The sequence below is a fragment of the Sceloporus undulatus genome, chromosome 4 (assembly GCF_019175285.1).
Source record: "Sceloporus undulatus isolate JIND9_A2432 ecotype Alabama chromosome 4, SceUnd_v1.1, whole genome shotgun sequence".
Lineage (NCBI taxonomy): Eukaryota > Metazoa > Chordata > Lepidosauria > Squamata > Phrynosomatidae > Sceloporus > Sceloporus undulatus.
This window is the reverse complement of record NC_056525.1, coordinates 138,170,956-138,195,488: the sequence shown is the minus strand read 5'-3', so window position 1 is coordinate 138,195,488 and position 24,533 is coordinate 138,170,956. Positions and strand designations below refer to the sequence as shown.

The following is a 24,533-nucleotide window of genomic DNA, read 5'->3' as shown; positions in this document are numbered from 1 at the left end:
GTAACCCGCCATAGAATCATAGAGTTGGAAGAAACCACAAGGGCCATCCTGTCCAACCCCCCTGCCATGCAGGAACTCTCAATCAACTTGACAGATGGTCACCCAGCCTCTGTTTAAAGACCTCCAAAGAGTTGAGTTTCCTGCATTCCTCTCTGAAGACGTGTGTTCCACTGTCGAACAGCCCTTACTGTCAGGAAGTTCCTCCTAATGTTGAGGTAGAATCTCTTTTCCTGGAGTTTGCATCCATTGTTCTGGGTCCTGTTCTCTGGAGCAGCAGAAAACAAGCTTGCTCCCTTCTCAATATGACATCCCTTCAAATATTTAAACAGGGCTATAATGTCACTTCTTGGTCTCACTTCTGTCATAGATTCACTTGGTGAGACACAGGAGATAGCCTTCTAAATGGCTGCTAACAGACTAAAGAATTCCCTTCAATAGGAGTTTCTTTTGGCCCAGTGGGAAAAGACCTTTTAATTTAGCTAGGCCTTTCTCTTTTAATCAGAAAGATTTTAATAGGATATGCTAAAATTCCATCTTTATGTTTTAGACATGTTTTCAGATTAATTTTAAACAGAAATGCCTATTTAACAGGTTTTCAAAATGTTTGTGTTGCATATTGTTTTAGTTTTGCTTTTAACCTACATTGTAAGTCAGCTTGGGTCCAATTTTGTGAGAGAAATGGGATGACAATAAAATAAATAAATAATAAACATAACCTGAAGCCGCCATAAAATTCAGTCACTGATGGAGATTGATGTCATGAAAAAAGTTTGTTACAAATTACTCTTCAGATGTGTTGGAAATAAGACTTAAGTGGGCCCATGTCCTTCCAGAACGTATCAGCCTCATAAGTAGTCATAGGCATTACATCAGAGGCCAGGCTTTCCAGACATTCAAAGGCAGTATAATTCTTTCTGTGTGCTTCCAAAGCCTCTAAAGTTCAAGGCAAAGGGGAATTGATCCCAAGCCTTTCTACCAAATCCTTTGCATGTGTCAAATAACTCAATGTATACGTGTGAGGTTCTGTTTCTCAATTAATGAAACAAGTGATTCTGCCCTGTCTCTTCTTTGTAATGCATTATTATACCAAGCTAGGCATTCAGAGGTAGACAGCAGCCTGAAAGAGAGTTATAGCTCTTCACTTTATGGTCACTGATTGCAATGCCATGACTGTAGTGTGACCCTGTGTACAACCCCAATCCCCTGCTGGATTTGAAATTGCAGCTGGTATCCACCGAATTATATGCCACACTGTGTGCAAGTATTTACACATGCATGCTTGTATGGATATGGTATCAAGATATTTCCTGTCAGATTCACAGTGTCGCAAACAAAATCGTGCATTTGGCAAAGATCCCCAGAGAAAATTCTTTAAATGATATGAGCAACTTCACTAGCTCCAGTGAAGTGGGGGCCGATGGCAGAACTACCCGACAATATTTGAAAATACAGTATTATATAAAACTAAATTTATTTTCCTTTCTAAAATAACCAGAACATTGAGCTAAGTATGTTATAGGTTATAACCTTTCTGAGAGGGAGTGTTATCTACCAAAATGAACACACCCGAAATCATTTACAAAGGAGGAATCTCATATAAACAGTCATGTTAACAAAGATCAAAGACTGAGCCAATTTGAATTACTTGTAGTTTGTAAAATTAAAGCTTAAAAGATTAAGAGCCATGCAAGCCAACTGGGCAGGAAAACATATCAAAAATGTATCTTAACCTCTTTATTATTTTTTAAATATACTGTTCTTTAGTAATTCATTGTTATATATTAGTTGCACTAGATCAAGTACGCAATCTTAGACTTGCATATTATTATCAGGTTTGCCAAAGCTTATTTGCAACTTTGCAACCACTACACAGACAAGGAGGGAGAGTTTCATGTGGCAAAATAATCTTCCTGACTAGCAGGATTTTCATTGTCTGTCTGTGTGCAGCTGGATAATAATACATTTCTTCCACATATTGTCATTCATTTCAGTTCCCAAGTCAGTTCTGTTTGGTGCAGCAAAATGGTTAGAAGAATAACTTCAGAACATGAGGGCTAAACTGCACTCTGATAAATTGCACAGCTGTCAGTTTAGGACTACTTATTTCCTTCCCCAAACTCTCAAGCAATGTGTGCTGCCCGGATCTAGATTGGGACTACCAGATATGAAAAGTCTGTAAAGGCTCTTAAAAGGGAGAGGAAGCCTCTACTCTCATCAATTGAGGATTTATTTTCTCACCAGAGCAACAGACGTTCTTGTTTATCTCATTTTTACCTGTCTTGCTTTTTCTGTGCTCTCAGAATACTTGCAAAAAATAAGGGATTTTTTTGAGGGGTGCAAACTTGAGCAAACCATTTTTGCTCAAACTATGATTGTGCAAACTATGATAAGGCTGAAATAGGTTGCCTGCATCTTTTTGTTCCAAAATCCTGTCCTTTTGTGCTTGCTGTATGTGTCTGCTTTGCTCCAAAAAAAGAAAAGTCTTATTTTCCACAGAGATATCTTGCACAAATGGTGGAAATATCGACAACAAATAAAGGGCTTGCTGTCTTGTTCTCATGCAGGAAGTGAGAATCTTAAAGGTGTTGTCAACTTCTAAACAGGGTGTTTAAACATGTCAAGATACTTGATTGAGAACAAGAAACAAGAATAAGAAATTTTCAGAATATTCTTTATTTCCCCATTTTATTGTAAAGAGGTAGGACTAAGGAAAAAAGAGCTAGATCAGGAAGCTCAAAACAATTTTTTTAAGGAACAGATGGCTCTCCTACCATTTTACTTTGTGATGGTCATTCTGAAATTTCTCTCAGAAGTTTCAGAGAAAACTTTAAGGTTTATCACATAAGACTTTACCCCATGAAAGTAGCATTGTTTGTAGAAACGCTATGCAATTGGGATTGCTCTCTTTCCTATTGCATTTTAGGAACCAGTTCAGGGTTGCAACCTTTCTCTAAGTTTAACGCACACAGCATTTGGGACTTCTCACCCAGTACCACCCAGTACCTCTAAAACATCATCTATGCCTCTTTTTCTAGTTTGGCTCACATGTACCTTTCTGAAACTGAAGTCCAGGGAAACCTAGAAATAGAGACCTCACCTTTAAGGTCTGGACACCCACAAGGAACACTGACTGCTGATAGAAAGCACTGGATATGTAGATTCAAATGTCTTCCATTCAATCTCTGGTGCACTGCAAACTATGCTATACAGCAGTAATGGACTCTCATTCAAGACTTAAAAATTAGGCATCTGCTGCTGGTACCAGCTCTGTCCATTACTGAACGGAAGGCCAGTGGTTAGTGAGAAAACTGGGAACTGAGGCCCGGTACAGATGGGTGTTTTGTGCCGGCCTGGGGCTGAAATTAGCGCTGGGTGTCCACTCATGCCCAGCTCTACTATCGATGTCTGTGAGCCATCTTTGCTGTGCCCCTGACCACACAGCACACAATGATGATGTCCATGTGGCGTGGTGCCCAAACAGCGCCACGTGCATGGCCTAAAAAAACCCCTGCTGGGAGCGGGTTCCTTTTAGGCCTCCCGGAGGCCGCACCATTTTTTTTTACATGTAATAGCATTTCCTTCTTTTAAAACTCTGTGTGTGTGTGTGTGTGTGTGAACTTATGGCAACTCCATGAATTTCACAGGGTTTTCTTAGGCAAGCAATACTCAGAAGTGATTTTCCTAGTTCCTTCCTCTGAAAATATGGCCCAAAGCAACTGCTATTCATTGAATGTCTTCCACCCAAATACTAATCGGGGCTGACCCTGCTTAACTTCCAAGTTCAGATGGCATCTAGTGCCTTTAGGTTACTGAGGCCCATACCTGATTCTTATTTTTAGTTCAGATAATGTAATTAACAACCTATTTCTATGCCCATAGTAAATCGCCCTCCACAAGATTACTACATGACGATCGCAAAACTGCTCTTGTGTAATTGCTGTGATATGCCTGTTTGGGTTTAGCAGCCCAGAGGACAGATGGCATATTAGATCAAATGCCATCTTCCTTGAATAGTTCTCCTTACTCTTTGACGTGATTGACATCACAGTGAGTTTTATGTAAGGATTCTAATCCCATTTACAATATATCTGATTTATTAACTTGGCTATATGACTCCAACCATTCCCTGTATCAAAATTCAAATATATTATCACCCCAGGTAGTGTCCTAACCAGAAACAGTTTAATGGCAGGAGAATAACGACAATACCACAACAAGGAAATAATGGTGAAGAGAGATACGTATAACATTTAAATGGAAATTACAACAGATAGTTTGCCTACTGGGTCACAGCTTCACACTTTAACTAGGAACACAATCCGTGTTGCTTCCTCACCTATGATTCATTTTCACTGCTAGCCTTTTTTAAAATTATGAATGTACATTTTTTTCAACTTCATATCCAATCCTCTTTTCTTTTTTAATTCAAAAGAGTATTTTCAAAACAGAGCCAGTATGATGTAGTGGTTCCAAACATTCCCAAATACTACCAGTTGCACCTACCTTCATTCAAAATGTCTTTGTCGGTTTTTGCTTTTGCTTAGTCATCATAAAATAAAATGAAACAAATTTGCCCCAGAGGAGGAAAGATGTTTTGCTTTCAGTCACATCACTAAATTCTCTGTATCTCCTGGACTGAACGCAAGAGTTGGTAATTGTATTTGGACTGCAACTCCCATGGTCTTCCAGCACTGGCCATGCTGGCTAAGATTGCAGATCAACAACATCTGGAGGGCTGCAAATGCCACCACAGATCTTACAGGTGATTTTTTTTCCTGCATGGATTTTCTTTGACCTGTAACACATACTAACACAACTGTATTAGTCTGTTTCAACATAAAGAGATATATAAGAATCCTTTGAGACTAGCTGAGAAAAAGAAATTGTTAGCATAAGCTCTTGTGGACTGTGAAACAGACTAGAGTCCACAAAAGCTCATGCTAGAAATTTCTTTTTCTCAGTTAGTCTCAAAGATGCTAGAATTCCTTTATATCTTTTTATGTTGTAGCAGTTATTGTTCGTCTGCAGTACAATGAAAATATATTTTTAAATAGGCTTATATTGATTTCTAGAGATTATGTTTAATTGGACTGGGTTGTATGTGTGCGTGCATAGTACACACCCCAATATCACAGTGGCTGCTGAGCCATCTTCATTCCACTAACTCCACAACTGGATCTACGCTTCATGATTGGTATAGTAGTGCCTCTCTAAAACCATTATCTTTTACTGCCTTTGCACTGTTATTTCGTATATGTGTGTTTTGTGTGTGTGTTGATTCCCCTCTTTATAATTAAACTAAATTAATTTGGAGCCTGCTTCTAGAGTTCTTTGGCTTCAGAACTTGTATATAAAGGCTAAAACTCCTGTCTTTGTGCAATAGGAAGCCCTCTTGCTGCTTTGTATTGATCTGAATCAATTTCCCCACTGAATTCAATTTGTGGGTGCCGTCTCAGGACCCACTTCAATTTAGGTAACAGCCATGTTAATTTTTTTCTTTTTTTCCTTTACTTTAATAAGTAACATCAGCTTCATGTATCTAAAAATTGCTTTTGAGAAATAACCCTGGGCCCTTTTAAAAATATATATTTTTGTAACAAGAACAACAGATCAAAGTAACACAATCGGTTTTCAAATGGTTTAGCTCCCACAAACATGCTGCTTTAAAAAAATAATGCTCCAAGCTCCATCTCTCAATTTGTGGTGATTTTTAAATTTAAAACACAATTGGAGCTTCAATTCATCCAGTGTCAAAACACTGTTCGAGCTATTCATTGCTCCTATGCCTTTTCCCAAAACCTTTATATCTGAAGGCACTTTTGCTTCCTATGGAACATGACAGCAAGATTAGCAATGTATATAACCTATTAATTGCTTCTTATCAGAAGGTGTGTATGGAATGTTTAATTAATGATTTCCTCTCATAATGTTTTTATTTCAGTTTTATGTAGTAAAATAACACTAAACCCAAAAATAAGAAACAATTAAGAAATGCTTTTCAGGGGTCAATTAATAGCTTATTCATTGGTAATCCTGCTTCTGTGTTCAACGGGAAGCAATAAAAGGGCAAAATCTGTAACCAGGAAACTTTTATTAACATTGGAAAGAACCTATGTGAAACAGGACTGACTTCCATTGAAATTGTAGAAAGATCTTGGCTATGGGGAAGGACATTGCTGGATATTATAGTGCTCTATTAAGCCTTGTATTGAAGTTGTGTTTTAATTCCATTTCCAGCTGATTGTGAAAATTCTATGCCAAAGAAATATTAAAGAGTACCAGTGTAGAAGAAATCCTAATACATTTGTGGCAGTTTGGGAATATTGATATTGACCTATGTTACAAATGTGTGCAAAGGATTGTACATAAAGCACTCTGAACTGCCAATAACATCCAATACAGGTGACCAGGGCAATATTTGTATTTTTGTAATAGTACTGTTCTTTTAAACTGTAAGCCACTCTAAGTCCCAGTTTTGGGGGGAAAGCATGATAATAATAATAATAATTTGTTTTATTTATATACCGCTATTCCAAAGATCATAGCGGTGAACAGCAAGTAAGCTAATTAGCAAGTAAGTTAATTTGCCCCCAACAGTCTGGGTACTCATTTTAGCGACCTCGGAAGGATGCAAGCCTGAGTCGAGCTTGGGCCCTTTTGCTGGTCTTGAACTCGCAACCTTGTGGTCTTGAGTGAATGGCTGCAGTACAGGCATTTACCCACTGCGCCACCAGGGCTCAGTGATGATGATGATGATGATGATGATATATCAGTAGTAAGTTTTTCAATTGGAAATTTCCAGGTTTAGATTTTCTCAGTTTATAACTTAATAATTTAAATAATTTAAATATATAGCACCACCAATGTACACAGCACCTGTGCCTCAAGCTCAAGCTATAGCATGCAGTGAAAGGGAAAAATTGTAGTACTATTTTTTTAATTCCTTGAAATCTCTTACCTGCCCTGCGAAGAGGCCACAAACTCCAATTATACAGAGAATGTTAAACACAGCAGAGCCGACAATGGTTCCCACACCAACGTCTCCTTTTGTGATAAACACACCTAAGGGGAAAATAATTTTAAGACATTCTGTGTCAGTCAGTATAAGCTGCAGTATTATCTAAAAACAAGCAGAATTTTTAATCACACTTTTAACAGGGAAGAGCTGTGGGTATTCTTCATCAGGTACCTTTGATGTGGAGGATCTCTTTTAGCAGAGATTGAAGCACAGAAGATGTATAATAACCCAAAGGTTATTTATGCATGATCAACCACATGAAGGAGAGCTGCTGAATTCAGTACAGTAGGAAGCACAATGGAAACTAGTGGCAAGTGAAATAAAGGCCAAGATTTATCACCATCTGTTGGCATGTCAGAATGAGGTGGTAAAATGGACTATGCCATTTCAGGATGTAGATATGTATAGGCAGGAAAGGGATGTCATTGTTAATATTACCATATTAAAGGAAAAGAACAAACAATAAAAAAAACTGTTAGGGACAAAGAAGGTCCCTTCCCAACTGTGGCAATTTCTTCTTACAGGGAATATGGATGGTTTCATAGGCAACACTGGAAATACGAACCATTCTCCTCCTGACTGCAGTCATCCTTAAACAGTACAGTGCATTTCCTTAGAACACTATATCACCTCATTCAGCAATATGAATAGACTAAACCTACTTGAATCCAGTGAGCTGTTAAAGGATTTGTCAGATTTTGGTGAGCGGTCAGTAACATGCATAACATCTCATTTTGTTTCCCAAATAATCTGTAATAATTCCTATCTCATCCACTTATAAACAGGTCATCAAAGCTAGATTTGTGAAAAAATGGCTTGTTAAAAGCCAGTTAGAGAACAGCTCATCTGAACAACATGAATATATATCTCTTCAAGACTCTTCCCCGCCCCCCATTTTTTAAAAATCATTTTCCTGGAATGCACACTTCAGTTCAGCACAGATCTAAGTACTGTATGTGTCAGAATGTTTGGAGACCAAACTATATGGTACCTGTGGCCATTCCAAAGAGTAAGCACATCAGCAAATATTTGCTGGGCAGGATGTTCTGACTGATGATTCCACTACATGCCAAATTTTGACTTCACCTTCTTTGCTAGAAGGACGTGCTAGCAAAGAGCACTTTGCAAAACATTATAACAAGAATCTTAAAGTTTTTAGTACTGCTGTGCACTGCTGGCTCCTTTCCAGTTAAATCCAAGAGAGACAAAGTACTTGAGCCTGCCACACCCAGACAGCAGGTCAATATCACCTTACACTACTCCAGAACAGTGGGCCCTTGGTATCTACTGGTTCCAGGACCCACTATGGGTACCAAAATCTGTGGATGCTCAAGTCCCATACATCAAATACAATAAATACAATGGCACAGTAAAATGGCAAAATAAAGGTTTGTTTTTTTGTCATTTATACGTCTTAAAAATATTTTCAAGCCATGGATGGTTGAATCTGTGGATAAGGAATCTGTGGATACAGACAGCCGAATGTATTCCATCTTAACTGCTATTGCTGCCTGCTGTAAAATGCTGGGGTTTGTAGTTTAATAAGGCCCAAACTACAAACTGAACTGAACTACGTCATAGCTCAGCAGTTAAGGCGCTGATTCTGACAATTGCAAGATCGGTAGTTCGGCAGTTCAAGACCCAAGTGCCATGTGATGTATTCATGTGATGGAGTGAGATCCCATCACCAGTCCCAATTTCTGCCAACCCAATAGTTCAAAAGTATGTAAAAGTACAAGTAGATAAATAGGTACGACTTTGGTAGGAAGGTGCCAGTGTTCTGTGCAGTCATGCTGGCCATGTGATCACAGAATTGTTTTTGACAATGCTGTCTCCCTCAGCATAGTAATGGAGATGAGCACCACCTCCTACAATCGGACACAACTAAACAATTTTGTCAAAGGGAAAACCTTTACCTTTAAGAGCTCTCTGGCTAAGAATTCTAAATGCCCCTCTTTAAACTGCAAATCTCAGGATTCACAAAAGGCAGCTAAAGCAGTTAAAGTGGAATAACAGCACTATAATGGCATAGTGTGATACTGTCCATCTTCCTTCTCGGAATCACAATCCAAATACTACTGCAGGGAATTGTATTTCCTTAAAAAGAAAGCCAACAATTTTTAACGTAGCTTTTCCCAAGGTATTTTGATTTCGCACCTGTTGTTCAACCTGACCTTCTACCATGTTATGTATTCATCAAATATATCCTATGGAAAATGTGCTGCTGTTCACTCTCCCTCACCCCTACTTTCAGATGAAACAAAGGAAAACAGGAACATATGAACCAGTCTATTTCTGTCACTTTCTAGAGCAGTGCTTTCCAAATGTTGATCCTCCATGTGTTTTGGATTTCTACTCCCATAAGCCCCAGGCAGGTTGGGCAGCAGTCAGGAATCCTGGGAGCTGAAGTCCAAAATATCTAGCATACCAAAGTTTTGGAACCACTGTTCTAGAGCTTCTAAATGTTACATGCAAGATCATTTGTGGAAATATCAGGAACATTATGAATGCGAATAAAGTGCTCTGTAAATGAGCCAAAAGCTTCCACAATTTCATTATCTTTGCCACAGCAATCAAAAAAACCACAAACCGGAGGCATCCAATTAACTTCTAGCCGAAGAACAAACTGTGTTCTTCAGGTTACATCCATTTCTGAAAGGTATCTGAAAAGACAGATATAGTTTGCAGGCTTTGTGTTGTGTGGCTGGATACAAAATTTGTCTTGGGATTTATTCCAAACGTACTATATCTGTCATCAGGAATATCAGCTTCTAATAAACATAATGCATCTCGCAACATCTGGATGTGGTTGGCTTTGTAGCAATTTCTCAATGCATAGGCAAAGAACAACACAGATGTCCTGTATGATTCTGTCACTTTTTCTGGTAGAATGGGTTTGTTCTTTTATATGCACATCCCTTTGTAGGACAGAAACAAAAGTATAAACAGCTGTGCTTGTTTTCACAAATGATAGCAAAAAACCGGCGATTTAGTAGTTACCTATGACAGATGTAAACAGTTCTGGAGCAGAGCTACCAGCCGCCATGAATGTTGCCCCTGCTACATCTTCACTGAGGTGCAAGCGCTGTGGAGGGAGGGAAAAAAAATATGTCACCACAAGGAAAGAACATAGAACAGTGGTTCCCGAACTTCAGTCTTCCAGGTGTTTTGGATTTCAACTTCCAGAATCCCCTGCCAACTTGGTCAATAGTCAGGAATTCTGGGAGCTGATATCTGGAGGACCAAAGTTTGGGAATCACTGGCACAGAGTAACAGACCATATGGAAAGAAGAAGGGAAGAATATTTCTTCTAAGCATGTTTTCCCCTTAATTCTGAAATAGGAAAGCAATGAAATGTTCAAAGGGCATGCAGCACACCTGTTCAAGAGTGCCATTCAAAGCTAGGACTGCAATCCCACAATTTACACAAAAACAAGTCCCATTGATTTTAGCAGAGCTTCCTTCTGAGTGGATATGGCTAGTCTTTCACAATTAATGTGACAACAGAACTGCACTGTTGTGGCTGCTCCTTATGGTTCTGTTTCATGCTACTTTAGAAACATCTACATACATGAAATCATGTGTAATAAGCCAAATCATGTGCTTGTTATCCTAGGGCTGGTCAGTGTTGCTCACTGCTCACACCTTCTGTGTATCAGCTGATCTATCTTCCCCCCCCCCCCGAACTGTTCATACCAATAGCTCTATTTGCCACAGATATTAAATCAACAACTGTGTTAAAGAATCTGAGGTTTGAGGTGAGAGAGATCCAGTATCTTGTAGCTTTATATGATATGCATAAGAACCCAATATATAACATCACCACAAGACATGTACTATGCCACACATAGGATATACTGATGGCCAGTATCTTATATTCTTTTATATGAGGTAAGAGAAATCCATGAAGAGCAAAGCAAATTATATTCATCATGAGCCTCCATGTTAACATTTCGTAAACTATTGCAGATTTTCTTGAAATCAATAAGAGGAAAGCTATTTGTTTTCCAACTTTTGGCCTTGCCAGTATGGTGTGATCCAGCAAAGTTCTTACTTTCATCATTCATTTTTTCAGATTATGAAGTAGAGAAGTGAAATTTCATTTATTTCATTGTTATGCATGACAATGAAAAATCCTAAAAATGTTCATGTTAGACAAGAACATGTTTTTCCATTCTTATTTGCCCCTTTGTAAAAGAATATACATTTTTGCTGATTTTTCTGGTATTTCTTTATGCAAAAAAAATTCAAAAGTTTTGCACAAAATATACATGTTTTGGGTACAATGTACATTTTTTAATTGCAAAATATATTTTGTGCCCCAAAAATGTTTTTTTCTTGGTTGATCGGGAGGAATGCTGCTGCCGACAACACATCTTTTCACATTTGCTTATGGGCTGTCAAGAATCTTCTGTTTGGTCAAAGGTGGGAAGCATTGCAAATATTTTTTATATCCCTTGCATGAAAACTATTTCATCTGTCTGTCTGTCTGCAAAGGAAAGATTACTGATTCCATACATTCTGTTAATGAATATGAGAAGGTAGCAGATACTTACTTCACAAATCTTTTCCAATGAAGGAACAAAGAAATCATCACAGACAATAGCCAAAGCATAGAACATGTAGACAGCCTGTGAGAACAGAAAGCATTCCATTTAAAGGGTACTCATTTAACATCCCAATTTAATTCTGTTAAAAGAATTAAAGGCACATTTACATATTGGTTTGGGAATGACATCAAAAGAGTATCTGCACCAGAGAACTGCTGATTTAATAATCACTCCTGCTGTTCAGGGAACCCTGGAAAGTATAGCTTTGAGTGACAGGGTAGGTCTTGGGGTCTCTTATAAAGAGTCACGGGGAAACTAATTATTTAACTTATTAAAAAGTTAAATAAATTACTGTTGTCAATTTCTGATGGACAGAAGAAAAAAAAATCACACAAAGAATTTCTCACATTTGTGGCAGCCAGAACAGTCATAACCAAATCCTAGATATCAAATGTCAAATCATCAGTTGACCTCAGAAGTAAGCCATTCCAAATAATTATATTGTTGAAATGCATTTATTTCCCCAATAACAAACAATTATTATTGTTCCTCGGCCAGAGATTTTACTCTTTTCTGAGGTGAAACTGTATCTTTTTCCTTCTTTTTAAGCTGCATCCGCACACGCTGTCTCCAATCCATAGCTGCTGCATCCCCCCAGCCATGATTAGGGTATTCATTTTCATTAATGGGGAAAACCCAGCAATAGCTGTCAATAGGACAAGTGCTGGGATAGTTGCATTATTACCAGTCATTGGTATTAGTGTCCCCTCCTGTCCCCTTGTCCCCTCTTTCTTTCTTTAAACTGTTTTTAACTGATGCTGCTGTAGTGGAACCCTCTGGAACTGTGTGAGTTAAAAGTCATGCTGGGTAGATCATGAGGCAGGGTTAAAGGGGACTCCCAAAGAGAGTGCAATGGCAGCAGCAGCCCCAGTCACACAATTCTGAAGACAAGCCAACACTGGGGCGCTGAATGCATATGTTTCAACCCCCCTTCTTTACGCAACTGTTGGGAGAAGAGGACTTGTATAGTAAGCCCCCACATTGACTGCACTAAGAGAGATGAACTTATAACAATTTCATTCTATTTATTCTCAATATAATGGTGTTGATGGGTGTTTCAAAATCAATAAAAATACTTCTAAAAATATTTTTGATTACAAAAGTATTGAAAGGTTAACTGGTTCCCTCCTGCCCAGCTTCAACTTTTAATTTAAGTAGTTTTGAAAGGATTACATTCTGGGGCAGGAATGTAAGTGCAAATGTGTTTTTAAAGCTGACTTTTCCATAGTATTATTTATTTATTTATTGCACTTATATCCTGCCTTTCTCCCAAAATAGGATCCAAGGCAGATTACAATAATTAAAAAAAACCCAACTAAAACATTAATTTACAAAAGTTAAAAAGGAATGAAACATCATGGCTCCCCTTCCGGAATGCAAAAAGATGCAATTCGAGGTATCTTCCTTCTGGAGGCCATGACATGTGGTTTTAGTGGCCTCCATCCTGGGCGAAAGGGGGCAGCTGCAGACTGCCCCAGTGGGATGATCTGTATAGCCCCTGTCTTTTACTTCTTTGATTGGGATGATAAGTCCCAGACTTGTAATTTTAAGTAGTTTATTCTGGCATGTTCTATACACTCAAAGAAGTCAACAAAGCAGCCAACTGGCTGCAAGAGGAGAAAACACTTATCCAAGTAATAGAACAATTTTATATCAAAAATGTTTTAGTTGTAGGGGGACAAATTAGGCGCAAACATCTTCTGCTAGCAGAACCTTCTTCTGCTTCCTGACTTCAGATATATAATGGCAGAGCTATCTGATGTCTGAGATCTGCTAGCAGAAAAGCCCCAAAGCAGTGGCATCACTAGTGTTGGCGTCACCTGGTGCAGGAACAACTAGCAACTTTAAAATTATAACTTTAAATTATATCGTTGGCACAGCCAAAATGTATTTACATGTACATATCTTCATATGATTAAATTGAAAATTTTGTAAGATGTGATGTTTTTAAAGAAAAAATTAAAATAATACAATTTTAAAAAATTAAATTAAAAAAAAACCTGGGAGCTCTCCGCTTTCACTCCCCTGAGGTTCACCCCACTCCCACCCTCTCTTCAGCATTTTAAAGAGATGCAGGGCACCCCCAAGCCTGTTTATGGCAAAAGGCTGCTGTTTTGGCAGTAGTGGTGTCACCCTCCTTTAAGGTATCACCTGGTGTGTCCTACACCCCCACCCCTGCTAGTGATACCCCTGCCGAAAAGAAGTGGATTATGAGAGTATCTGAATTACAACAAGAGTATCCAGGCAGCAGAGTATTGGCTGATCTGGCCTTTGGCTATCCTCTAAATTAAAACTGGCTCAGGTTGCGCACCTGAAACTTCTAGTGGAAAACAAACTTACCATCTCATAAGCATAAAAGCTCTGCTCCCTCCCTGTCCAGATATGTCTCAAAATGAACTGAATGTACTTGTAAACCTGTAGTACATACATCTTAAGGTGCCACCACCAGTCAGTATACTCCACGTACTACCTGGACGTAGCTCATTGTTAAAGGAGCCTTCCAGCATCAGTACTGGGGTATATGTCTGCACAGCTAGTTTGGTGCTAGAAATGCAGAAAACAATACTTGCATCTTAATTCAAGCTGTCTGAACATTAATGCTGAACATTAAGCCACAAAACAAACAAACAAAAATGACCACAGAAGATCTACAAGAATTCACCCTTGACATCGTGGAAACTGAAATAGTTAAATAGTTCTTGTACCTTGATTCAAATATTGATCAGAATGGAGACTGCAGTCAAGAAATCAGAAAAAGACTAGGACTGAGAAGGGCAGCTATGAAGAAACTGGATAAGATCATAAAGCGTAATGATGTAACTCTGAATACAAGCTGACTAAATTGAGGCTGTGGTATTTTGGCCATATCAAGAGGTAAAATGAATCACTAGAAAAGACAATGATGCTAGGAAAGTGGAAAGCAGTAGAAAAAGAGGAAGACAGCATGTCAGATGGATAGACCCAATCAGGGAGGGCACACGCCTGGGCCTGCAGGACTTGAGCAGAGAGCTTGAGGACAGGGGGACTTAGAGATGTCCCATCCACAGGGTCACTATGAATCACAATAAACTCAAGGACAGTCAACAACAACAACAACAATTTACTTGACAATTCCTGCATTATGCACCTCTTTGTATATGGATATCTATCCTATTTTACACTGTGCATAACATAATGTCTACTATAATTGTATGATGTTTTTATTATTATATCTGTGTGATCCTCCTTGCTTTGGAACATTTTCTTCTGCTCTTTTTGATTGTTGTTACATTCTCAAAAAGATCAAAGAGGTTTCCAAAAATATTTGTTAAAATAGAAAAATATTCTATCACAATAAATACTGAAAACATCAAATAAAACAACATAAAGTTAAATATGAACATTCCAGGCACCTGCACAATATTTTAACTGACTCATTAACTGCTGCTACTCAGCTTTTGGTAGTGTCCTTGTCCAAGCTCAGACAAATTCAGCATAAGCACTGCAAGTCAGATGCTGATTAAATAAACATCAAATAAGTGCTGAACATGATGTTACCCTAGCCCAATAGCTCATTGCATGGGAGACGTGACATGCACAAAATATTCCCACAGACCCAGGAATATTGGTGCTTACTTGAGTAGAACAACAGCTCCTCTAGCCCCACCTATTTGAACAGAAATCTGTGCATGTATCAGGCCACTGGACGAGGGACCTGATGCATACTAGTCAACATTATCTGAGCCTGAACCCTGGCATGCACAGGAGCTTATTCTCTGTTTGTGAAGGTAAATTCTGCATGTAGATGCAGAGATGTCCACCTATTATTCATACAGCACATTCCCCAAGGCTTTTTTTTTCCTCTAAAGGAAGATTTGATTAGCACAAAACTATATGAACTGACCTCAGAGGCAGTGGATTGTGGCCACTATGTTTACTCCATTTTTTTTGGATGCCAAATAATGATTAAATTTCCATAAATCTAGATGACATTTTAAACTATGTTTAAAATAAGAATAAGAAAGGTCATTCTATAAAATTATATGTATGATTTCAGTTCTTGAACAATCCAGATTACATGATAATTATGAATCTGTTTTGAGACATACTATCAACTCCTAATCACTGTGCTTTATACAGCTAGTAAACACAAGACTTACCTATAACATTTGCCTGTAAATCAGGGATGGGCAATGGTGCCCTTCCAGGTGTTCTTGACCTGCACCTCCCAGCATTCCTTACTTTAAGATAAGCAGGGTAGGGCTGGTGGGGGTTGCGGAGCTACCATGATTCATGCCCTTGCTATAACTATAATGATTCAAAGTTGTCAGAGCCATACTGGTGCCTATAGTATTACTCTTTGCTTTCTCCAATCTAACAAGTGCAAGAAACACATGTAAAGCTGACAAGCCTTCCACAAGCTTAACACCTGTCAGGAAACAGTACACAGTTATGCTGGATATGTACAATAGCGGCATCTGCAAAAATAAGTGGTTAATGTCATGAATCAGTAGTGAGTATAAAATAAAACTGCAAATATCACTCTGTAAATGGAATGTCAACTCAAATGGCATCATTAAGTTAATGTAGTGAACTATATTGCTTAAATGTCAGTTTATAGCCGCCTGATATCCATGATCATGTGTGTTTCTATTGTGCCTCTGTCTGTCTGGATTATGCAAATTCATCCTCACAGCTACTCTTTGCTTGCGTGTATTTTTAATCCTGAAGATATTAATAGAAATGCAGAGAGGCTGGCAGCTGGCCATGGATGACAGGCAGCTGAGCATATAGGAGCTGAAAACCAAGTCCCTCCAGGACCAGACAAGGAGTGGACCACTGACCAGAAACAATGAGCACATCCAGATGTCACAACATGCCAGAATTCTAAAGAACAGTCCCACATACTGGTGCTTTTGGTTGATTATTCCTGCTGCAAGTGGGAATGTCTAAGTGGAAATGGGGTAAAACTACAATGGGGAACTAGATAGGCATGCAAAAGGCAAAACCTTATCCTGCAGTTATCTATGGCTCCTCCATCTATAGTTTATTGCGAGTGGCAAGAGCTAGCACTCTGATTTGTATCTCCCCAGAAAGCTATGGAAATAATCGATGATTTTTTCTGGGTGCATTTCTCTGCTTTGTTGAAGAAAGATAAGCCTGACTGCTGAATCCTGTTAAGTCCAGATGTCACAAGAAATCTGCCACGATGGGAGCGCTATGATTTGTCTAGGCACTCTTGTTCACACTGGGAGCAACTGCACATAAACAATAAACCAAGGTCTCCTGGAATCCTGATTTACTGTGATGTGAGAACTGGGTCAGTGAATGAATATTTGGAGTAAGCAATTTATCACACAAGCCCTGTTCTCACTTCAATTGCATTAGATTTCCTGTGAATAAGAACGAAGTCTTAACCATGCTTCAAGGACACAGCAGCCATACTTTAGAGACAACATTATGTAAAAAGCATCGCCAAAGGCTATAATTGCAGTTTAAAAGCTGCACATAATAAAGTCCTAGGACTAGGTGGAGTAACTACCCAGGAACGGCCAGAATCTGTCTTTACTCATGCAGAGACAAAAGCCAAATCTATAAATATGCATAATTCTTAACAACAGATTATTTTATTGAAGACCAAACTGTGTAAAAAACCAGGATCATCTTTTTCTGATGCAGACATTCCCATTCTTGTACCCAGTGTATATGTTTGGACTATAGCTCTGAACAGGTTATTTAAGGATGCCAGTACCTATTGTTTAAAGCATGTGGAAAGGTATCAGGTTGGAGAAGCCTGGTTTAGATGGACTATCAATTAGGGATGGAAAGTATGTTCAAAAGGATGTGAAAAATGGTAAAATAAATAAATAAAACAAAACAGCCTTCTCAGGTGTTGGGAAACCCTGACAAGGAGAATCCTAGACAGGCCAGAATCTTCATGGTTTGGTGATTATTCCAAGTGAAAAATGCATGTGAGGTTTTTTCTGCACAAAAAACAAATCTCTGGAGAAACCCAGTTTTACAACGAGGCCTCCATTTACTCATCCTTAACTTGTAACCAGGCCACTAAGAATCAATAGCCTCCTAGGGGAGATGATAGTCTGCATAGCCTTTGAAGAGTACTGCTTCTTCCATGGAAAATACTCTGAAGGATATAGATGGATCTTTCTTTATCAGGCCATGTATTTAAGCACTGGAAGCTGCAGCCAATCCATACTTGCAGTTATGTCTATTTTTCATTGCACAGTAGAAAATCTCTAATATTTAGAGACTGAATTTGTCTCCTAATTCAATAAAACAGACTCAATGCAGGCAAGGGCCACTCTTCTTTTCTGGCCATATGGGGACCGATAGAAAGGGCAAAAAAATTTAGACTCCAATAGCAGCAGTAAAGCAACTCTTATGGATCCAGAGTCTATGTCCTTTGTGAAGCCAATGACTGATTGATTAATATATTAATTAACAGCCAAGTTAGGTATTTATCATCCTGAAATCCTTGGGCTGTGCCAAAGGGCCATTGCCTTTCAGTGCCAGTGAAATGAGTGACTATGAAGTAATTTTGTTATTTCTGATGTGCTGATGTTGAAGATAACTGTCATTATGTTTGAAGTTTTGAAGAAATTGTTTTATATTATTTTTAAGTTTATTTATCTTTTGTATTACCACTCATTTGGCTTTCAGTGCAGCTAAGAGGTTTTCAACTTTTTCTCTTCAGGTTATACTTATTAATTACAATACTAATTATATTAATGCCCCATAGTGTCCTATAGCACCCTCTGGATCTCTGGTAGAGCACTATTTGCTTTTATTTTACTTCTGTGGATTTAGCAGCTTGATCCCTAATGAAGGTTTCAAGGAAGGTCTATCTCAGATTGCTAGCAAGAGGTTATAGCCTTTGAGCTAAAAGGTGACACAGATCAGGAGGTGGTGAATGGTCAATACAGATGGGACATAGTAGGGTTTGGTAGGGGCAAAAGACGGTACCTGTCCCATTCGAGGAAGAGTCTATCTGTGCTTAGGGCCTCAGGATGGAGCCAAATGGTCACAGAATTCAAGGAAATCGAGATGTCATTCTTCCCCAGCAAACCTGAGAAGAAGACTAAAACAAGGTAACTCCAGGTCAAACCCAAGACTAGGCAACTTTATGGATTTAAAAAAAACCTTTCAATTAGGAATCTAGAAGATGTGATGTCTAAGCAAAGCAAACACCTCAGTCAGCCCTTTCCTCTTTTACAAGCCAAACTGTAATGCTTCACTGCTGCTTTGAGTTTCCATTACAAAATCTAGCACCTAATAACCAGTGAACATGATTGTATTTGCAGCCACAGTGTGATGATTTTCCAACTCTCTTATACTAGTAAAAGTCTTCTGATTGGCTTCTTTCCCCAGCCATCCTTTTTGTCCTCTGCTGAGGTTTTTCTTAAAGAGGATGTGCTGATCACTCATTACACACCAAAACTGAACCAATTCAAACATACAAAAATAGCATGGTTTTGGGACTGTACCATTTCACCTGGGGAATTGCAGATCTGTATGCTTCTATGCAGTGGCAAGAACCCTGTAGACTGCTAAGTCAAAACCCTATCTCATGATACATTTGTAGAGCTATATACATTGTATAGTTTTTATTGTTTTTGACAGAATGCCTCCTTTATGTTGAAAATCACAAATTTCTTCTGCATCCAGAAGAAATCCCCACACAGTGGGGAGAGAGTCTCATTGAGACAGACATGGACAGCAAGCTTTGGCATCTTACTCTTTGTTAAAATGAAGTCTTGAAGAATAATTAGGAATCACTAAGTAAAGACCTCTCAGCCAAATTTGGCCTCTTGAGAGCCTGAATCACCACCAGCTCAGGTTGAAAGAAAACAGTGAAGGGAATGGGAACTGACAGAAGTAGAATGCATTGGGAAGCTGCTTTGCATAATGAAGACTGGTGCCTTAGGTACCCTGTTCCTTCTTCAGTCCTTAAATACAGACCTGTGATTCCTCAGGTGAAATGATACAGTCCCAAAAGGATGCTATTTTTGCATGTTTGAATTGGCTCAGTTTTGGTGTGTAATGAATGATCAGCACATCCTCTTTAAGGACTGAAATCTTCAAGAGTAGGAGTGGAGGGGCAGGGGATTGTGGTGGAAGAGTGGTGGGCTGCATAATGAAACTATACACATTAAGATCCTCCAGCAATGCAAATGTCTGGCGTTGACTTCAATACTAACTTCAACACCTATCCGCCTAACCCACAAAGAAACAAGAAGTAACATAAAGAACTGCAAAATTTAGTTTTTATAGTAAAGAATGAATCAAATTTCTTTTCAAAAGCTACAATAAGTAGCTCGAGTAAATTATTTTTAAAAAGTGAAGTTCCAAGCTTTCTAGGCATTCCTTTTTCAAAGCTTATAGGGATCTGAGAGACTTCACTTTCCTTGGTCAGAGAAAGGAGAAGTTATTATTTTGGATTACAAACAAAATATTCTGGCTATGGGTTTCTGGGAGTTATCTTTTTAAAAAAAACCTTTCCCCATCTCTGACCATGGCCTATACCATACATGTATATTGGCAAACTACAATGTGTTCAGAGGAAGATGAATAAGATGGTAACCAAGAGCTATATGGAACTTTGAAGGAACTGTGTATGCTTATCCTGGAGAAGAATAGACAGAGAGATGTCAGGAACAGAATCTTTAAATATCTAAAAAGATGTCAAGTGTGGGCTGGAACAGACGGGCAGCTTCAAGCTGACTTTGGGGTATGTGTTTGCATGGACAACATCCCCTAGTCACCCGGAAGTCACACCAACGATTACACACTGGGTGGCTTTGGGGTGACTTGGGGGTGTGGCGTTTAGACACCAAGTGCAGCCAAGCTGGCTGGAAGCCATCTGAAGCAGCAATGCGGTGGCTTCAATCCACCCCAATTAGGAGCAACTGTTTGCTGTTCTATTTGGGCCAGATTCTGGCTGGATTGGGGCAGCGGCATGTGGTTGCCATGGCTCAAATCTGGTTTTGTTAGAGGCTGATTGAAGCCACCCCTTCAGGACAGTCTGTTTCACCCCTTAGATGAAACAAACTTATTTGTGTTTTCCAAAGACTAGGACATGGAACGATAGATTGAAATCAGAAGAAAAATATTCAACCTAAGCTTTAGGAAGAGGTTCCTGTCAGTAAGATCTGTTGAACAGTGCAGTTTTGACTGTCTTGGAAAGTGGTGGACTCTCCTCCTTCTGAGGTTTTTAAACAGAGGGTGGATGATTACTTCTCAGGGATTATTTGGCCATTGATTCCAGCACTGGCATGGGGTTGCAAAACATGGCCCTTGAGGTCCTTTCCAGCACTGTGACTCTATGAGTCTTTCTTTCTAAGCAGATTTAGCTAACTGGTATTTCAAACAAAATAATAGCTGCTCAGCGCTACAAAAGCTTGTGTCTGGATCAGGACCCAAATCTAGACCTGAAGAACGAATGAAGAAGCTAGGGTGCAAGAAGCAAATGCTATTTACCTGTTGATCAGCCTGATGTTCCAGAGATGTACTATTTTCTGCTAGTCATGAAGACAAGTTTTATAATTCCATATTTAATGTGCCACAAAGGGGAGAGGTTTAAAACAGTGTGGCACAGTAGTTTGAGTGTTGAACTCTGGAGACCATGGTTCAATTCCCAGCTCAGCCATGAAGCCCATTGGGCAAGTGACACACTCTCAGCTTCAGGGGAAGGCAATGGTAAACCTCATCTGAACAAATCTTGTCAAGAAAACTCCACAATAGGGTCATCTTAGGGTTGCCGTAAGTTGGAGATGACTTGAAGGTATACAACACACACACATGCACACACGTGTTACTGCCATAGAAATATTAATGTACGATTCAAGCTGGAATATAACAAGCAAGGACTTGCTGCAAATATGATTTTTGATTGCAGAAAATGAAACAGAACACACACCTATACAGGCAATGGAGATAAGCAAGGACTAGATTAATTACCTATTTATTAGGGCTGAAGCCTCATAGTATCAATAGCACAATTGTGAAGAAAAAAATCCAGTTATTTGAATAAATTATTCCATACAAATTCAGACTGTTTTCTTCACTGAAACAAAAGAAAGAGTAATGACTAGAAATCTCATTACGTCTTCCTGCATTTTAAAACTGATGTTAATTTAGATGGAAGATAAGGACACAATTTTCAAGTCTACAAAGCACTCTGCTGTATATATCAGTTTCCCAAGGATCATACTCAAGGTGAAAGAGACAACTGTGTGGCGATTCCTACATTTTGATCACATTTGCGGATATTGTTGAAAGTGAGAAGGGACCACAGCTCACTGACAAAGTAGACGCTTTTAATGCCAAAGGTCCCAGATTCAGTGATCCACGCCTAGGAAAGAAACACTGGAGAGCTGCTATTAATCCCTATAGAAATTACTGAGCTAGATGGACCAAATGTTTTACTATAAGGATGTTTTCTATAGTCTGATGCCCCTTTATCTTTGTGAATATGGTTAGTGTAACAAGCAAAATAGCAACCGGACAGTTTCTCTCAACATGACTTTTTAAATGTAGTTAACTGGAATTATTGAACTGAAATTTTGTGATTATCAAGTACATAGTAATGTATGTGTCTTTTCACATCTTCAGGGAACAGATACATATTTATAGTTTTGTATTACTGTCATGTATCACTGGTGTTTGCTTCCTATTTTACTATAAAGTTATATAGTGCAGAGAGGATCCAAGCTACTTTATAAAAAGTAGTGTGTAATATCTACCTGTTCAAAAATGGATGTCCTTATACAAGAAGTCTGAAAACTCATTTATAACTCTTGTGCAAATGGGCTGTATTTCTAAAACCTTACCTCATTAATCACTTATTATTATGCTTAGAAGAAAATGGTCTTCAGTATTTTACATAAGAGCTTTTTGTGTATGTATTGCAAAACATAATTTGCTAATAAGAATTACGGTACACAATCCAAAATAGCATGAGATAAGTAAAATCTGACACCAAGGCTTCATTCCTGCTACAAAATAAATCATTTTAGTTGAATTAATGAAGCGATTTAGTGCCAAATAGACATTCACACTATTCGAGCCGTGATCGAAGCTACCTGTTTCAATTTAATCCACTTCACATTCACATTCAGCAATGGATCAATTCAACATGGAGTCGCCTCACAGGAGTGATCGCACCACAGAAACCAAATCAAATAGACAACGCATTCACACTTGCGCTGAATCGATTCATTCCAAAAGAAGCAGGGAATGCCTCGGATCCAGAAGGACTGTTTTAAATGCGTTTAGCGCTGCTCCCTCCTCAGCAAACCGTGCCAGAAATTCACCACAAATGCCAACAAGGGCCATTTAAAATAGTTCAGATCAGCTTGAAAACCGGTTTATTATGTAGTGGGAATGAGGCCCAAGTCAATAACCTTGATTGTTGGCACTGAGGTTAATAATTTACTCTACAGGAAGCAACCCATCATCTCACTTCGCCCTAGATTTAAAAAAAACTTATCAGTGAAAAAAACACAGGTCCATTTACATTAATATTTGTTATCAATATCCCATGGAAAAACTGGCCCACTAGATTCATTGCTCCAGAAGCTTATACCTTCAGATTTCTTTAATACCAGATGGTAGTTCTTTTTAAATTAAATATCCTTTCCGTTCAGCTTTTTTCTTCAAAACATCCATTTTTGTAACAACCATATTACTACATGGTGATTATTAAAAGAACTATAAATAGAGAGGGGTTTTTTTTTTGGAAGGTACTAGCATTTAAGTGTTAAATATCCCTTAGTTTCTCCCCTACCCTGGTATTCTTTCTATCACTTTGCTCTTTTTAAAATTTTCCTTTCCTCCTATTTTCCTTCCTTGTACTTGTTTAGCCTTTCCAACTCCTCATTCTCCTTTTCTACTTAACACATTTACTAGGTAACAGGACTTCCCTCCCCTACACATACAGTGGGCCCTCCATACTGCTGGGCTTCAGATTTGCTAGTTTGACCACCCACAGATTGCCATGCCCCATATTATTCAATGGTGCCAATGTGAACATGCATGGGCTGAAGCGTGCATATTGACATGGCCACCACTGAATAATATGGGGTGTGATTGTCCATGTTTTTTGGTGCCTGTAGGGCCCCTCACACCAAATCCACACCAAAACAAAGAGCCCACTGTACTGTTTTTGAAGCGTTTTGGGGCCCTGCAGAGAGAAGCACTGTCTTGAGACCCTCCAGAGAAAATAGTCACAGACCTAACTGTAACCCTTCTCTTGTAAGGAAGGAAGGTTGGGCAATTCAATACAGTGACTAAAGATGGTATTGCAGGCTAAGATAAATTTTAATTAACTAAAATTAACCAATTAAAAAGCACAAAATAACCACATGGTACCTACTGCTACAGTTCCATTAGTATCTATGTTCACTTTCAGGCATCTAGGTTAACATTGTTAGAGCTATGCTGGAGAGACACACTCACAAGGACACATACTCTCTTTTATTATTGTTACAGATTTGATTGACAACATGGTATGTTGACTATTATTTGCCAGTTATTACTATTGCTTTTTGGTGGGGGATTTTATATTCTTATTAAAATATTAAAATATTAATTAAAAGACTACACAGAGAAGCAAAAGATAGACTTGCCAATATCATTGCTAGGAGATGACACTACATATTTTTCCCATTCCTGTGACAGTGCACTCTTTTCTCTTTCCATGACTTATTCTAACACATTAATTTAAAAATATACAATATCATTGTCCTGATGAGTGCTCAAAAGCTAAGGAACATGTCCTTATGAGGTATCTGTGTGTAGCTTTCAAATTTGGACATTTCTATCTGCCCTGAAATAAGGAATATTTCCATAAAATAAAGCATGTCTCTTGAGAATAAGGGACATTTGGCAACTTAAGAGCATATCCA

At 38.6% G+C, this 24,533-nt stretch overlaps 1 protein-coding gene across 4 annotated transcripts in view; it reads right to left on the bottom strand.

Moving 5' to 3' along the window:
• Nucleotides 1-24,533, bottom strand: part of SLC24A3 (solute carrier family 24 member 3) — a 201,524-nt gene that overhangs the window by 38,641 nt on the left and 138,350 nt on the right. For all 4 annotated transcript variants that reach the window (XM_042465485.1, XM_042465486.1, XM_042465488.1 and 1 more), the window contains 3 exons: nucleotides 11,575-11,649; nucleotides 10,019-10,103; nucleotides 6,959-7,062 (listed from right to left, as the gene is read on the bottom strand). In XM_042465485.1, the coding sequence (XP_042321419.1) occupies nucleotides 6,959-7,062; nucleotides 10,019-10,103; nucleotides 11,575-11,649 (264 nt within the window). The remainder of the gene's footprint in view (nucleotides 1-6,958; nucleotides 7,063-10,018; nucleotides 10,104-11,574; nucleotides 11,650-24,533) is intronic.